At 43.2% G+C, this 17,823-nt stretch overlaps 1 protein-coding gene across 7 annotated transcripts in view; it reads right to left on the reverse strand.

Annotated features, from left to right (window-relative positions):
* The window catches only part of PALM2AKAP2 (PALM2 and AKAP2 fusion), a 402,567-nt gene that overhangs the window by 22,498 nt on the left and 362,246 nt on the right, over positions 1-17,823 (reverse strand). For all 7 annotated transcript variants that reach the window (XM_033237853.1, XM_033237854.1, XM_033237852.1 and 4 more), the window contains one exon: positions 11,554-13,978. In XM_033237853.1, the coding sequence (XP_033093744.1) occupies positions 11,554-13,978 (2,425 nt within the window). The remainder of the gene's footprint in view (positions 1-11,553; positions 13,979-17,823) is intronic.

The raw sequence follows: 17,823 nt of genomic DNA on the forward strand, positions 1-17,823 counted from the left end.
TTGAGATGGGAAAGCTATCCTGAAATACCCAGTTGGGTCTGATGTAATTGCAGAAGGGAAGTAGGAGGGTCAGAGAGAGAGAGAGAGAGAGAGAGAGAGAGAGAAAGAGATCTGAAGATGCTGCACTGCTGGCCTTGAAGATGGAGGAAGGTGGCCATGAGCCAAAGTATGTAGGCAGCATATAGAATGAAAGAGGGAAGAAAGTGAACTCTTCCCCAGAGCCTCTGGAAGGAACACTGCCTGCTGACACATTGATTTTAGCCCAGTCTTAGTTTGTTTGAGCTGCCATAAAATACCATAGACTGGATGGTTTGAACAACACACACTTATTTTCTCACAGTTCTAGAGTCTGGAAGTCCAAGATCAAGGTGCCAGAATGGTCGGTTTCTGCTGAAGGCTCTCTCCCTGGATTGCAGGCAGCTGCCCTCTTGCTGTGTCCTCACACAGTGGGGAGAGAAGCAGTCTGATGTCTCTTCTTACAAGGGCATTAATTCTATCATAAGGGCTCCACTCTGTGATTTCATGTAAACCTAATTATATCCCAAAGGGCCCACCTCCAAATACCACCACACTGAGGATTAAGACTTCAGTATATGAATTTGGGGGAGGGGGTCTCAATCGAGACCAGGCTGGTCTCAATCCTCCTTCTGGATTTAAGGTCTAACTTTTAAAAAGCCAAGAATGGGGATTCCAAAAGTTCTGAAAATTATTTTGGTTAGATATTCATCCATAGCAGATGAATTTCAGACTTCTGCCTTCTAAAGCTGTAAGATAATGTATGTGTAAGATAATGCATTTTTAAAAATTATTATTATTACTAGAGACAAGGTCTCACTATGTTGCCCAGGCTAGTCTTGAACTCCTGGGCTCAAGAGATCCTCCAGCCTCAGCTCCCCAAAGTGCTGGGATTATAGGCATGAGCCACTGTGCCAGGCTAAATGTGCATTTTTTATGCTACTATATTTGTGGTAATTTGTCACAGCAACAATAGAAACAAATGCAAGTATCAACCCAATATTGCCTTCCAAGCACCTATGGGCATGGAGAAAATCTAGAAAGGTGGCTATTCCTGCAGGAGTAGGATTATGAATCACTTGATTCTTTTTACATTTTTTTTACAATAAGCACACATTAATTTTAAAATATAAAACAAACCAGAAAACTTTTCTTGTAAATATTATTAGCTCATGCTGAGAAAAGCAGATAAACCTACTTGCTTTAACCTTTATGGACTAGGCAGATCCACAAGTCCTTCTATCATCCCAGGCAGTGCATACCCAGAGGAGCTCAGAAGGAAAAAAACTGTTCATCTCTGCAATGGTGGTGCTCACGAGACTGTAGCATTGCAAGGTAGACTAAGGAGCAAGGAAAGCCAATGAGTTTCACTCCAAATTAGCTAGTGGTGTCTCCCATCATGAGTGGGAAAGCATAAATTGGTGTTTCCTGCTTATTCATCATGAATAGTTATACCACTGTGGTCTAGAGAAAGCAAGCCATGCCTTGGCTGTGCTTCTGGATTTTCCAGGCAAGACGGATTTCCCTTGGGCATCTGTGGCGGGCTGTGCTGACAGGGGGCAGAGAAAAGAATCTGCAATTCCTCCCACCCAAAGAATCCAAGAGACGGCTGCATGCACTCAGAATACAGCTGTTGTCATCCCTGACAGCCCAAATCTTCCTTCTGGATTTCAGGTCTAACTTTTAAAAAGCCAACAATGAGGATTCCAAAAGTTCTGAAAATTTTGGTCAGATATTATGATTTGGGTGATTATTACACTCTCTATGCATGAAGTCTGAGGTCTTAAATCAAAAGCCTTTGTTTCCACATTTCTCAAAAGAAAAGAAAAAGCCATCACCCACTCGTATTTAAAAACCAAACTGAACCGAACAAAAGCACCCACCAGAGGACACGCCTCGGCCGGGGCCTCCTTCAATGACCTCCTTTCTTCACACAGCATTGGGATAAGGTTGCAAACATCTAAAGCGACCCACAAGTCACCAGAAAGAAATGAGCTCAGACTTGCAATTTCAATTTCGTTTCCTCTCAGTACAAGGGAACATCCTGCTTGTCAGTCCCAGAGTGCACGGACTTGTGCGGTTCCAGCTGTGACCCACACACCAAGAGCTGGTCCCTTCTTCTTTTATCTCCTCCTCTGAAGGCCCCAGGGGTGGGAGAATGTGATGATATGAATCTTCAGATTATAAACCTAGCTCAGAAATGAGAAATACCCCTGCTTGGCAAACAAGTCTGAGAAACTGTCAAATACTATTGCTTAAAGGTAAGTCGGGTTGTTGGACGAGTTGCTGATATTGGGTTTATCCCTATGAACACAACTGGAAGAGGATGAAAACTCTAGAAGGAAAGAAAGAGCTCTGCTCTTACAGGGCAGGCAGAGTTTAAGACCAAAAAGGAAAAAAGTTAAAACAGTAAGAATGAAAATTATGGTGAATAGTAATTCTCCACCAAGATCCTTTTGTTAAGTACATTTCTACTAGCATGGCAGGCTTGGCTGTGTGAAGATTACCTTCCCCCAAAAGGAAAACATTTTTATGGTAATACATGTAATTTTATTGTCACTCAATACATTTAATGATGGATTTTTTACTCTTTAGTTTTTGAAATCATAGTGGACTATTGAAAACTCATTATTCCTGACCTCAAGTTTCCAAGAGAAATGTTAATTCTAAGGAAGTAACTGAAAAAAAATTCCCAGCTAGGAATAGAAAGCAATTTTATCGTATGTGTTCTGTTATTTATCTCAGGCTCACAACTGCGTGAAAGAGCAACTCATAAATAATTCTACTAAGGCTTTCTGGACTTTTCTTTCTTGAGACAGGGTCTCGCTTTGTTACTCAGACCGGAGTCCAGTGGCATGACCACAGCTCATGGCAGCGTTGAACTCAAGCTTAAGTAATCCTCCAACCTCGCCTCCTGAGTAGCTAGAACTATAGGTACACAACACTAAATTCAGCTTTTTTTTTTTTTTCCATAGAAACAGGGTCTCACTATGTTGCCCAGGTTGGTCTTGAACTTCTGGTCTCAAGCGATCAGCCTCTAGGCTTTTTCTTAAAACAAAAGAGCAACTGTAATGTTGTAATGTTGTAATAACAACAATAATAACTCTTACTAGGAGCTTTTTATGTACCAGGCCCTGCCTCAACTTTTTTATGAGGCTGGTATAACTTTATTCCTATTTTACTGAGGTTTACAGAGGTGAAGTAACTTGGTCACAAAGCTAGCAAGTGGTGGAGTCAGGAATTAAGCTTGAGATACGAATCCAGAGAAGTGACTGTCACATTTTAGCATGTATTCTCCTTGACCAGCTTTTTTACATCACATTTTTTTTTTTTTTAGACAGAGTCTTGCTTTGTTGCCCAGGTTGGAGTGCAGTAGTGATTGTAGCTCGCTACAACCTCCCGGGTTCAGGCGATTCTCCTGCCTCAGCCTCCCGAGTAAATGGGATTACAGGCATGCGCCACCACACCTGGCTCATTTTTGTATTTTTGGCAGACATGGGGTTTCACTGTGTTGACCAGGCTGGTCTCAAACGCCTGACCTCAAGTGATCCACCCACCTCAGGCTCCCAAAGTGCTGGGATTACAGGCATGAGCCACCTCGCTTGGCCTTCGCATATAAATGTATACTTGAGTAATGGGAAATAAAAGAGAGACTGGTAATACTTGTGAGTTAGATACACACAGGTTTTGAGAAGCTTTTTACTTTACTTTATTTAAAGGCCATGAGAAAGAAAATCTTGTTAAAAGAACTACACATGTATTCTTCCGTACTCTAATGGTCTGTCCACACACTCTCTCCCTGACCCACCTCACCCCCTAGTTTTCCACCCCATACGTATGTAGCACACAAAGATCAAATAGACCTGAAACGCCAATCTCCTTGCGAATCACCTCCTCTTTGTCACCTGAAAACTATGCATCTGTTTTTGTACATGGCTGAGTTTGATTCCTCAGAAGATGCTCCCCTAACTAACTTGCGGCATGGAGAGGCCATGCAAAAGTAGGCAATGAGGACATCACGTGGTGGCCTAGCACCAGCAGGAGTCAACCCAGACATGTGGATATATCCGAAGACCCAGCACAATCAGCAGGAACAGCGGAACCTGCTTACACCAGGGAATTCAGCTGGTGGGGAACGTTCTGCTTTTTCCAAAGTTCTGCTGCCCAGAAGCTGTGATCGCAGGCTTGTTACAGAATAAAGACTTCTGGGCCCACAGCATCTCAAGAGTGAGGCTGACGGGCAGGTTTAATCATGGCAGTTGCCCTTTCCAAAACTGTAAGGGTAATGTCTAAAGAGAATGTGGAATTCTATACTTTGAAAAGTCCTGATTTCATTGCACACCTTCACCCCTTGCCAAACACAGCTTCAACATAGTCTTTTCTTACCAATTCCTTTCCAAATGGCATGCATTTTTCAAGAAAACATACTTGCTGGTTTTAGGTAAAGAGAACACAGGGAAGTTCTGGTCCAAGGAAGAAAGCTCAATTTTTAAAAGGCAAGGAGGATAGTGCATAGTCATGGTACTCAATGATCACCAGTCAACTAACTTAGTTGACTTTGACGCCACTGAACCAAAAGTGTTCATATTTAGTTAACAGAATAATGAACACTTATCCCTGCTCATCCTCAAATTTAAAAATTGCTTCCTTGCTTGAGTACCCAGTTCTTTCAAAGTTTTCAAGGAATGAGCCTGTTTCTGGAGTAAATGGCAGAGTTTCTTCCTGGGAAATAAACTTTCAAAAAGAACTCACAAGAGCAGCTAGGCTAGATGGTTGAAGTGGACTAAGTTAGTCCCTTGGCTATCTGCTCAGATCTTTGGACAGCCTGATTTTGCCTACTGTAATTTGGGGCATTGGAATTGAGTTCTGAAAGCAGAAAGGAATCATCCTGGGTCACTAGGGAAGGGCTGTTTCATGGCCTCTGAGAGTCAAATTTATACATCCAGGCCACTGCAAGATAAGGATTGAAGAGCTACAGTGGCTCCTAAAAGGAGGATCAGGAAGGACCCAGGAAAATGCAGGGGTTGGGCATGAGACTGGGAAAGGGCAGAGGGAACCTGAGCTACAGGTTGGAGAGAGAAGCTATTACTGCATACCTCGCAGAGCAGGCTCAACAGATGGGAAGGAGAAGGTAGGGGAAAGAAGATGGATTTTGGAGACAAATGAGAGCCTGAGTTTGAAACCAGACTCCCATTTTCACGCTGAGCGACCTTGGGCAACTTAATCTCTCTGGGCTCTAGTAGTAATACTTTGAAAAAGAATAATATTACAGATCTACAACTCTTCATGCATAATTCCCAAATCCAAAAAAGTCTGAAAAGAAAGATTTTTCATAACTTATTTGGCAGCAAAACCTGACATGAACTGACATGAGTGTCTCCTAGTCTTTCCCCACTTAATGTAACTAATTCTTCTTCTCAAGTTTTAGAGTAGAAATTTAATTTGATCACAGGGTGTTGCCCCAGAACCTGCCAGTTGTGTTAAACAATAGCATATATATTGCATTACTTTTCTAAATAATAGTATGTACTTTATAAATTCTCTAAAATCAGAAAAAGTCTGAATCCAGAAATATATCTGGCCTCAAGGGTTAATTTGTATCTGAGAGGGCTGTTGGGAGGATTCAGTGAGAAAATGAGAAATGTCAAGTGTGAAATAACTCGTATTATATGCAGCTTTAAGGCCTTGATAAATTGTAACTACCATGATTAGACTTGTGTCACCAGAGAATGTTCTAGAAACTTGGTGGTGGACAATAACCATCTGTGGACACTCCACAGTAAGCTTTAGCTAGCTTCACACAGCCAGCAGGGCTCCCACAAGCTGCACAGTTGGTCCCTGCCTTGCAGGAAAGAGAGGCACTGTGTACTACGGATGGAGAGCTCTCTCATCATCAATCCTTCCGTCAGATGCTGACACAGGGGCTTCCCCCATGGAGCAATGAGGGCACCTCAGATGAAACCATGCCTCATCTGGCTCTAATGTAGCATGGCACACTCCACCAAGCTCTGCTTCATGAAGACTGTGTGGACACTCACAAATATATTTTTCCTAAGACTTTCCCTTGTGATATTCGCAGATAATGAAGGGGAAAGAACAAAGACCTAGTTAAGAATCTTTATAATAATATAATGATCACCTCATGTGGAGTCTCAATCTAAACAGACAGCAGCAGAAGTCAATACTTCCTGTACATCTTACAAAAGTAAGATTTTTAACTATCACGTCTTTCCACATATTAGAAGACATGAACAGACACCCCAAGCTGTGGAACTTAATAGCAACCTACACCACCTTCTCTTTTGCCACTCTCCATAATGTAGGTCTCACGGGGTGAATGATCTGACTTGGTAGATAAATTCAACATCTGGCATGAAAACAGAAACTTTCAAAAAACCAAACAAATCATCACCTAACCGTGTTTGTCTGGCATGCTTAGAACTTGGAAGTGAAACCAGGATATCTAATAATAGACATAGATACTAAAGTGAGAACTGTTGGCAACACCAATATGAAAAGACATTTGAAAAGGTCTTAAACTGCAACTTCAATACACTGTTTGGATATCCCACCCCCTAATTCTTTTCTCAAGGGTGTTTTACAGCAGTGTGTGAGTTACCCCTACAAATCAGGCTCATGTACCTGCAAAGGTGCTTCCTTTATTCTCTCTCTCTTATTATTTTTTTTTTTTTTTTGAGACATGATCTCACTTTGCTGCCCAGGCTGGAGTACAATGGTTCAATCATAGCTCACTGCAGCCTTGAACACCTGGGCTCAAGCAACCTTCTTGCCTCAGCTTCCCAAGTAGCTGGGACTACAGGCATGTGTCACTACACTCAGCTAATTTTTTTTTTTTTTTTTTTTTAAGAGATAGGGACTTGTTATGTTGCCCAGGCTGGTCTCAAACTCCTGGGCTCAAGCAATCCTCTTGCCTCCACCTCCCAAAGTGCTGGGATTATAGGCATGCACCACCACCCCTGGCCTTCCTCCGTTTAGTCTCTAAGTGCCATCAGCAGAGGGCACACATGCACACACTATTGGGAGCATGGCTCCTCACATAACATACAGGGTGTTCACCAAGATGGCGCCGGCCTTCCGAAGTGCTCATAAGCAGGAAGAGCTCAATCCAAGCCTGTGAAATGGATTCATTACAACAGGAAGACATTGAGTCCATCAACTCACAGTGAAGGCAGGACAGCTCGGGGTTGTGTTCAGATAATTACTCCTTTAAAAACTCTCACAGGCTTCTCATTGACCATAGGGTAAACTCTAAAGTCTACAACCCTTCATATGATTGACAGAGCTCTTGGTTCTCTGACTCCAAATCAATTTCTGTTTTGTTTTAAATCTCTTCCTTTAACTTACTCTTAAATATCTCAAATGTGCCAAGTTCTCTATTCCTTTTGAGCCTGTCAGGTGCCCTTCCTTCTCCCTTACACCCTGAGCCCAGCTTTACCCCTTCATTTCTCAGCTTAGACAGTAATTTCCTAAGGAAGGAAGGCTTTCTTTATCCTCCAAATGACATGGTCTTCCTTGTTTTGTGCTCCTACAGGTCTCTGTGCTTCTCTGTCATAAAACTGCCTCATTTGTTTAATGTTGTTTCTCTTACTGAACCATTAAGTTCCCTGAGAGCAGGGACTACACATTTTTGTTCACCTCTGTATAAACAAATGTCATTCAAATACTATTAAAGTGGAGCTTCTTCCTTTAAAAGTCAAATAAGGGCCAGGCATGGTGGCTCATGCCTGTAATCCTAGCACTTTGGAAGGCCAAGGCAGGTGGATCACCTGAGGTCGGGAGTTAGAGATCAGCCTGGCCAACATGATGAAACCCTGTCTCTACTAAAAATACAAAAAACAAACAAACAAAAAAATTAGCTGGGCCTGGTGTTGGGTGCCTGTAATCCCAGCTACTCGGGAGGCTGAGGCAGGAGAATCACTCGAACCTGGGAGGTGGAGGTTGTGGTGAGCCGAGTTTGCCCCACTGTACTCCAACCTGGGCGACAGAGCAAGACTCTGTCTCAAAAAAAAAAAAAAATGTCAAATAAGAACCAACAATGACTATATGCTTTTCAAAACAGAACTTCTATCATTCATTGTCCATCTTTTAAAAGCAAAGACAAAGACACTAAAAGCAAAAACAAACAACACTTCCACACCTGGGGGATGGGGTTTCCGTCTAGATAACTTTTGTATGGAAAGAATTAGAAGATTTCTCCTTCCTTACCACATCTTGGCTGGGATTTTATTTGCTTTAAGGTTTTAGGATTCCAGCATGCCACCAGCATAATTTCTACCAGAGAAGTTAAAAATTGTGTTTTTCATCACCTGGTATTCAATCATCAATCTGAGTCACACAACAAACTAGTGGAGTCACTTCTTCTGGCATGAAATATGAAATGTGCCATAGGAACTTGGTAATATCTCCATTCACAAAACCACTGGAGCCAGGAGTTCTGACCCTAGTCATGAATTGTCTAGTTTGGCTGCTCAGAGTCATGTGTCAGCCTTCTCCCTGATCATGAACTTGGAGGTTGGCCAGCCAAGTAATACTCCAAAGATTTCCAGGCATGAACAGGAAGAAAATTGTATTTTACATTCCATTTCTTTCAACTCATGTTGTAATTCTGGGAAGCCCGGGTGCCTGCTTTAAATGTTCTACAGATAAACATGAAGAAATGACATGCATGCATATCATTATCATGATTGTACTCAATATGACATCAAGACTAGAGCAGACTTGCACGGATGAATTACTATCCCCCTGTAGGGAGCAGAAATCAATCCTATGGGGGTGGGATATGGGAGAACAGATCAGTATCAGCATGGAGGGAAGTACTGGGGAGATTGATACTGGGTTGCTGAGATGCCACTGGCAAGCCTTAGGATGCTGACTTGTTTAAGGCAACCTTGGTACTGGTGGGGAAGCCTGATGGACAACAGCCAGTGGGGGAATCAGGAGAAAGCATTAAAATGTCTTTATATTAGACAATTGTTTATGTGCTGGAAATAAAGTTGGAGGTAATATGGTGAGGGGTTCGATTAACAGACAGAGCCAGAGAAACCTGAAAATACTCATGCTACGGTCTGAATGTCTGTGCCCGCCCCCCACCTTATTCATTTGTTGAAACTTTATCACCAATTTGATGGCATATATTAAGAAAGTCACTGCACTCTTCCTCTTCTTCCTCCCTTTCCTTTCCTTCCCAAACAATTCAGTCCAAAAGTCACTAGGCCAGGCTGAATAAGATGGTACCTGCTATAGTGTTGGAGCCCAGGGAGGGTAAGGAGGGTGTTGGTGAAGGGGGGTGGCAGTGGCCACCCAGAAATGATGTTGGAGTCCAAGTTTGGTGAGGAAAACAGGAGACTGGTTATACTGGAGTGACGGGGAAGGAGGGCTAGTTAAATAATAAACATATTACAGATAATAAAGACTAAGTTTTTATTAAAAACAAAACCTTGTTGTCAAGAAGGTGGTTACAAATATGGAAAAGGAGAAAGTATGAATGAGCCTTTTATTAAATAAGAATTTAAAAGCAATGGGGCAAACTCATGGTTTTCAAGAGAAATGTGTATAATTTCTAATTCTGTCCACTGAGAGTGCCCGGGGCCAGTGACAATGCAATAACAATGAACACAGCTAGCAGCCAGATCTTTGTTTGTAAATACCATTCTCCATCATCAGAAACTAATGCTCTTCGGAGAGACGACTGATTTCAGGGTTGGAAAGTATAAGATGAAACTGGAATATCTTGCGATGCTAGAAATTGAGGAAGCATTCAAAGGATAACGGGAACATCTCCAAAGGACATATAAGTTAGCCAGAAAGGGCTCCCGTGAGCAGTAACTGAACAAGTTAAGTATAAAAATAATAAAAGAAATGGATCATAATCCATTGAATATCACAGGAATCCATGAGATCATACCGACACAAATAAATGAAGTTTGATAAGAAGTGGGGTAAAAATTGCACAATACCAAAGTATTGCCCTGCAAAATACGTACGAATTACAAACGAAAAAAGTAACTACTGTGCAGAAGCCTGGCAGACACTCCCTCAATTGAGTGATCACAATCAATATTAAGTGATCAGAGTTGACACCTGTCCCCATAATGGGACAAACTAATACCACATGCTACCTGTTTGGATACAGTGAGAACACAGCATCAACTTGGTGGGATTCCTACCAAAGAGGCACAACCTGAAAATAATCATATGAAAGCATCAGAGACCCACATTAGGGAACAGTCTACAAAATTGGGGGTGATGGGGTATCATATTGGCAATTTACTCTCAAATGATTCAAAATAGAACGACATTTGTACTGTACTTGGGAACTTTTCTTTAGGTTGGAGATTCTTTCAAAATTTAAAAAGTTAATGAGAAGAGTGACCTTGTGTTATTGTAGATTTGATGGAAGCCAAGTGTCAAGGTTAAGATTAAGATCTGGATGGACCAAGACAAGTGTCAACAATTATACTTTAGGGTAATGATTCTGAAATTTTCTCTGGTGAAGCATCAGTTTTTCCCCACCAGTCCATTATGAAGCAATAGTTTTGTAAAATGCAAAAATCCCACGCTTGGATTTCAGGACAATATCGTATTGCAATAAGAGTTTTCAAATGCTTACTCTCAATGTCTGAACTTAGAATGAACCAGTAGCAAATGATTTCTGGACTAGCTTGGACCACGCTTTGAGCAGTGTTTTCTACAGTTGAAGATGTGTGGATCCCTGATTGCCATCAAATCCACATGGAAAATCAAAATAACTGGTCACACTGTTATCCAAATGGTAGTAATAATAATTAGCACCCTAATTAACATCAACCATCTACACAAAGTATTCAAAAAAGGGACCGCCCAGGCAATATGAAGGGATTAAAGACCTGCCTTTGTGAAGAGTCATTCAACTTCTCCAAAGGGGTCACATGACAAGAAAAGATGCACCCACCCCTGATTACAAAGTAGCTGCTTTGTGGTGACTTCAGAAGAAAAATCCAGTTACACAGAAGATGAACAAGAACATTTTGCATGGATCAGTCTGCAATGCCAAGCCATGACTATCATTGCTGGGAAGGGAACCAGCATTCAGAAGGGGTTAGTTAGTAGAGGACAGCTCCCAAATCAGATGGGTTTGATTTAACTACAGATACTGAGGGTCAAGCTACTGATTCCAACATAGTCCACACACAGGCCGACTCTGGTTCTATGCTGTAAACAGCCTCTCCTTCATACAACAGCAGGCTTTCAAGTAAAAGAGAACATTTCTTTATAACAAACCAAGTCCAAAGCAGAACAACAAAAAAGGAGCGATTGCATCCTCTGGAAAGTGGCAAACTCCATCCAAGCTCAGGGTTCTTCTGGAGGACACTCTGACACTTTTGTTGCATGTCCCTGTATGCTGGAATTCTCATGCTAGTGTCCCCCCAACACTTACTCCAGACACGCACAGAGGAGGCTCCACATAGAAACCCATGAGCTGGAATCAACAACAACAGACTGCTGTGGCATGTCTCTCATGTGAGGCACCTCACTTACCTGGGGCAGTTTTGTAGCAAGTTCTGGAGGGCAGCGATGGGGCGTTCTTTGTCCTGGGGCTCTGTGTACTCTGCAAGACTTGTCTCTGCCTCTTCAGCTCCTCTTCCCTTTCCTGAGCTGCTCGGATCTCTTCCTCGATCATGGACAAAGTCCGCTGTTTCCTGGACCTCAGCTTGAAGGGTCCAACCATCACGTCGGATTCTTGAGTGGCCAGGAGGGAGGCTGTGCTTCTCAGCTCAGCTGCCTCCGAGTACTTGCTGAAATAGCTTCCTTCGGGCCTGGTCTCCTCCATGTTAATCGGGCCACTGGGTTGCACAGCTGGCAGTGGCTGGGGGGGCCCCCTTTCCCTGAGTGCCCTGTCTTCAGCAGGCAGAATCTTTGGTAATACATCCCTTTTCTCTTGAACAGGAGAAGACACCTGAGGTGGTTCAAACATGCTCTGAGGCTTTTCTGAGCCGAAAGCCCCAGCTTCAGCTTCCTCTAGAGTTGTTTCAGGTCCCTGTTGCTCTGCTCCATCCCTGCTGGTTTTGGACACAGCTTTATCCACCTGCTCGGCTATGGCTTGTTGAATGGCATTCTGCACCAGGAGACCAGCCTGATACTCCAAGGGATCGTCAATCGACGGAGAGTCCCCCAGCATGGAGGAAGGGGAATAGAAACCATGATCGCTAAATGACTTGGAGACACCTTCTCCTCGGCCCTCTGAGGGGTTATCAGTTTGTGGCGTCTGCGGCAGAGAAAAATCAGCCAGTGAATTTTCCTGGAGGGCATTGGTTGTCTCATTGGAGGCCCCGCTGTCACTGATGTTGTCCATGCTGAAATCATTGGATAGGGTCTCCAGGACTGTGGTATCCTGAGACCTCACTGACAATTCATCAAGACCAGAGTCAAGCTCCTCTTGGGTCAAGGAGACATTGACAGATTTTGAGAACTGATCCAAAATCCCATGGTCATCATCCTTGACCACAGTGAGGACGGCCCGGGCGCTCGTAAATTCTCCATCCTCTGCCCACAGTTTAGATAAGGGCCCACGTTTAGAAGGCTCGCTGTAGGGCCCTTCCTTCCCCTGAGGGGCTGTGTTGCCCTGGCTTCCTGCTGCCAGTGGGGTCTCCAGGGCACCGGGGGATTTCTGTCCCTTGGTGGCTGAGGCACCACTGTCTTCTGGAGGTCCCCCGACAGAAGGTGGTCTCGGATTAGTCAGTGGCTTGTCTGAGTTGACTGACCCCAGAGGCCTGTAGAAAGGCTTGATGGAGAACAGCCTGGGTGTACTCTGGCCCTTGGCCACTGCTTGCCTGGAATTCTCCATCAGCTGAAATTGTTTGCGAGCAGCAGAGAAATCTATCTGCTCTGTGACAATGTCCTCCTTTGCTTTGTCAATCATGCTTGCGCGTTCATGAGGGGAGGCAGGGGCTATGCAGAGCTGCGATGGGGGCTGCTGCTGCTGCTGCTGCTGCTGCTGCTGTAACTGTTGCTGCAGCAGCAATTGTTCCTGCTGCGCCCTTTTCTCCTTGCGCTCCTTGTACTTTTTGTGCGACTCCAGATGTTCCTCGTCCAGCTGCTCCTCGATGGTTTTTTCCTGCGGGGGATTCCACCATTTTGCTGCAATGCCAGGATTCTTCTTGACAGCCTGGCTGCGGATGAGCTCTCTCCTCTCCTTTTCCAGCTCCAGCATCTCTTCTGAAGGCCTCACTTTTCTAACGCAGTATTGTTCTTTCTCACGCTCGTCATCCTCAAAGAGCTTGGAGGGCTTCTTGTCCTCATGGAAGGCACGCAGCTCAAACTTGGCCTCCTTCTTCAGTGTGGTAAGAGTGAACTCTCCATCTCGGGAAGAACACCATGAGCTGGTTGAGGAGCTGGGGCTGACAGGGGCCTGCAGGCTGTCCCCCAGCGCATCTCTAGGCTGGCTGGGGGAATGGCCATTTGTTCTTTCTGCCTCTGCCATGGGGTCAGGGCTGCTATTACTGAGCTCGATGTGAGGCGGTGCCTGCTGGCTAGCTGCTCTCTCAGTGGGTTCCGGCTGGGTCGTCTCGTGGACAGGGGGGCTTAGGCCGCCCACCAGGACCACTGCACCAGGCTCTGGGGAGGATGTTCCATTGAACGTTCCGTCCACAGCAGAATCACAGCAGTTGGCCTCCAGCACCTCATCTAGATAGCGGATCTCTCTGGCAACATCGTTATCCAGGGATTCGTGGTGATCAGTGAGGAGGCCATTATGTGGGGGTGAATAGAAAGGGGAAGGGTGGTCCATGGGATGTGGGGTAGAGGTGATTCCAGGAACACTTTTACATTCTGCAACAGACACCTCAATTTCCATGTTTTTGTGATCTGGGGAAAGAGAGCTGGTAGCAGGCTCCAGGAGGGTGGCACTATAGTCTTCTCCCTCGCTTTTTAGCCGGATATCATCCTCAGAAAGCTGGGGAGGCTTCTGGAATAAAGAGAAAACAAAAGTCGGGGTTAAATACTGCATCTCTTATGGATGTGAATGCTGACAAACTGACTCATAACTAAGAAGAAGGAAAATGGAAACCACAGTGACAAATTCTTTTGAATAGAAATTTCCTAATAATCCCTTAAATGTTCATTTTCTTGTAGTAACGGGTGCCCAACCCTCTCTATTTTACAGATTCCATTTTGTTTACATGCTAGTGCCATTTTTTAATTTTATCTACTAAGGTGGAAGAGATTACATCATTATTGTACCAGAGTCTCCCCAAGTATTTTGTAGCAAATGATTGCAGGCTATGCAATAGGACTATTAATAGGATTGCAAAAAGAAGGTCCTTTTGTATGAACAGATCTTTAAAACATATGACTCTCTGCCAGATGTAATGCAGTTATTCTGGAGACAAGAAACTTTTTGGAAAATCTTTCCAGAATAAAATACTGGAAAACAGTAGATCCCTTTAATGGCAGCACATAGGCTACAGTGCCTCACTGCCATGGCTGTAACTGACCATGTGCCTTATAAACACCATCACCAAAGCTACTGACTGCACAGCTCTGTTTTCTGGGATTGCATCAAAATAATACTCTTTAGTTAAGAAGTCAGCATTGTTTTGAAAAACTAATGGCCAGTGGTACCTCTCCTGCAGTTTCTTAACTGCTTTATATGTGATATCTTGAGTTTGTGATTCAATAGGAAAACTCTATCTCCTTAATGTTTTAAAATCCATCATATATATATATACATATATATACACACACATATATATACACACACACATATATTATATATATATATATATATATATATTTTAAGATAGGGTCTTGCTCTGTGGCCCAGGCTGGAGTGCAGTGGTGTCATCTTGGCTCACTGCAACCTCCACCTCCCAGGACTACAGGTGTGTGCCATCACCCCTGGCTGATTTTTTTTTTTTTTTTTTTTTGGTAGAGACAGAGTTTCTCCATGTCACCCAGGCTGGTCTTGAACTCCTGTATTCAAGCAATCTGCCTGTCTCAGCTTCCCGAAGTCCTGGGATTACAGACATGAGCCACCATGCCCAACTTATCCATCCTATTTTTCTACCAGTTATCTAGCCTATGTAATGTTGTTATTTGGCATTAGAAACATTAATTTTCAAATTATAAGATGATTTTCTTTTTCATATCAAAGGACTCTGGCTTATCTCAAAGAATTCCAGTAAAGTATAAACTTAATTAGAGTTACCCTCAAGGACTTTACTAACACCTAGGTCGGCTTTGTCTCCCTATCTCAAGTTTATAATGTGCTTTGTATTATTGACATAGGACAATGCAAAATTGCAAGAGAGTGTCATCTTCATTTATCTAAGGTTTCAACAATTTTAAATGCTTAGAATATTAAAGCACCACCTTGGGATGATTCTCAGGAAATTAATTTCAAAATCCTTCCCAAAAAAGTAGATAATTATGGATTTGTTCTTAAGACCTAAGAAAACACAAGAGTTCACCATAAGTGCTCTACATTGCTGTCAAAATGTGAAAAACTCTCTGGGTTATCCATGAACTGGGGGGTTTCCTTCAATCTTCATTTCCCACATTTCCTTTCAGACTTAAATTATTCAAGTAATGTGTATGTCTTCTCCATTAACAGGCACGAATAATGAGATGAGTATTCCTCTTTTGTCAACATCTTCTGTTCTCTGATTTTCTTCCAGTCTAGGTCTGGTCTTTGTTAAAGATTGATATTTAACACAATATTTATAATTGCTAACATCTTTATTTTTTATTTTTGACCATCATTAAATAGTAGTCTTTGCTGCTACCTTCCTTTTTCTTTTTTTTTTTTTTTTAAAGAGACAGTCTCTCGTTCTGTTGCCCGGGCTGAAGCACAGTGATGTGATCATAGCTCACTGCAACCTTCAACTCCTGAGCTCATGGGATCCTCCTGCCTCAGTTTCCCTTAGGACTACAGGTGGACATCACCATGCCTGGCTAATTTTTTAAATTTTTTGTAGAGATAGAGTCTCGCTATGTTGCCCAGGCTGGTCTCAAACTCCTGGACTCAAGCAGTCCAGCCTTGGCCTCCCCAAAGTACTGGAATTACAAGTGTAAGCCATCCTGCAGGGCCAGCCCTTTTAAAACTGTTAACTAAACTTTCTGTTGGATAAGGCATTGTTGGTAACTTCTACTCATATATCATTAAGAATTACACAAAATCTGAATGCTGAAACTTACTGGCTGCCATTCAATTTCAAGTAAACCTAGGCCAAAATTAGCCCACTCCATGGAAAATTATTATTGGAATAAGAAGACAAAGAGAGATTCATGGTACTGCTAAGATGAGTCAGATTACCTATGGCACCCTTACCCCTGGCTTCTTTTGGCTAATGACTCACTGCTGATATTCTGCATGGGAACAACAGAGCTCTCCTTCTATCCTTTTGGGCTTCGAGGTCGAGGTGGGCGGAGGGGAGTGGGAAAACAAAGCCGGTAGGACTGAAATATGTTTAGAAAACACTGCTCTCCTGAAACACAAGATGCTTTAGAATACTTGAGGAGAGGAAGAAGGGCAACGTAATAGTAAAGGAAACTAAAAGGCAAATAATTAGTTCTATAGTTTCATTAATTAATCCATTCATTAAACATGAGGGGAACTTATTCTGCAGGGTCACAATGAAATTAGCAGCAGCAACGATAAGCTCCAGAAGACTATACCCTTTCTTTAAAAAAAAAAACAAAAACCGAGTTCCCTGTACTTCCAAGAAAGCCCTAAGTCTATTTTAGAGTTTTCTTAGTCTGAATCAGGCAAATGAAGAACTTGCCTCTCTTTGACTCTTGTTGCTAATCAGAGGAAGGAGTGATGGGGCCTATCTCCAAAGCTATTTCCCAAGAAGCTTTTCCGCTCCTCACATCAGCATTGCCCCTTTCTCTTGAATGTTTCACACATCAAGCGCTCAATGATGAATGAGCAGATGCCTTTCCATGTTTTCTTTTTAGGACTCAACAATTGAACAGCTCTTTCTAAGGCACTCTTTTTGAGCTACAAATAGTTGTTTTGGTACCAAATTTTTAAAATCTAAGACGAGAATTTGACAATATACTTTTGCAGTTGTCTGAAAAAAAATATAAAACTGCCATTATCTTTGAATCAGAAATTAATTTACAAGTAGTTATGTCTTCTGTGATCGGTCAAACTGAGATTTTAAAATATGCTAGTTAGTTGGCAGGGTGCAGTAGCTCATGTCTGAAATCCCAGCACTTTGGGAGGCTAAGGTGGGTGGATCACTTGAGGTCAGGAGTTTGAGACCAGCCTGATCAACATGGTGAAACCCCCCTCTCCACTAAAAATACAAAAGTTAGCCGGGCATGGTGGTGTACAGCTGTAATCCCAGGTACTTGGCTTGAGAATCGCTTGAACCTGGAAAGCGGACGTTGCAGTGAGCCAAGATAGTGCCACTGCATTCCAGTCTGAACCCAAAAAAGGTTGGGTGCAGTGGCTCACGCCTGTAATTCCAACATTTTGGGAGGCCATTGTGGGCGGATCACTTGAGGTCAGGAGTTTGGAACCAGCCTGACCAATGTGGTGAAACCTCGTCTCCCCTAAAAATACAAAAGTTGACCAGGCATGGTGGTGTACACCTGTAATCCCAGCTATTTGGCAAGAGAATCACTTGAACCCGGAGAGCGGAGGTTGGAGCATTCCAGCCTGGGTGAGGAAGTGAGGCTCGGTCTCAAAAAGGAAAAAAAAGAAGAAGAAGAAGCCCACGCGGTGGCTCACCCCTGTAAGGCAGGCAGATCACCTGAGGTCAGGAGTTTGAGACCAGGCTGGCCAACACAGTGAAACCCCGT

This window comes from Trachypithecus francoisi, unplaced genomic scaffold, assembly GCF_009764315.1.
Source record: "Trachypithecus francoisi isolate TF-2019V2 unplaced genomic scaffold, Tfra_2.0 Lachesis_group16, whole genome shotgun sequence".
Taxonomy (NCBI): Eukaryota; Metazoa; Chordata; class Mammalia; order Primates; family Cercopithecidae; genus Trachypithecus; species Trachypithecus francoisi.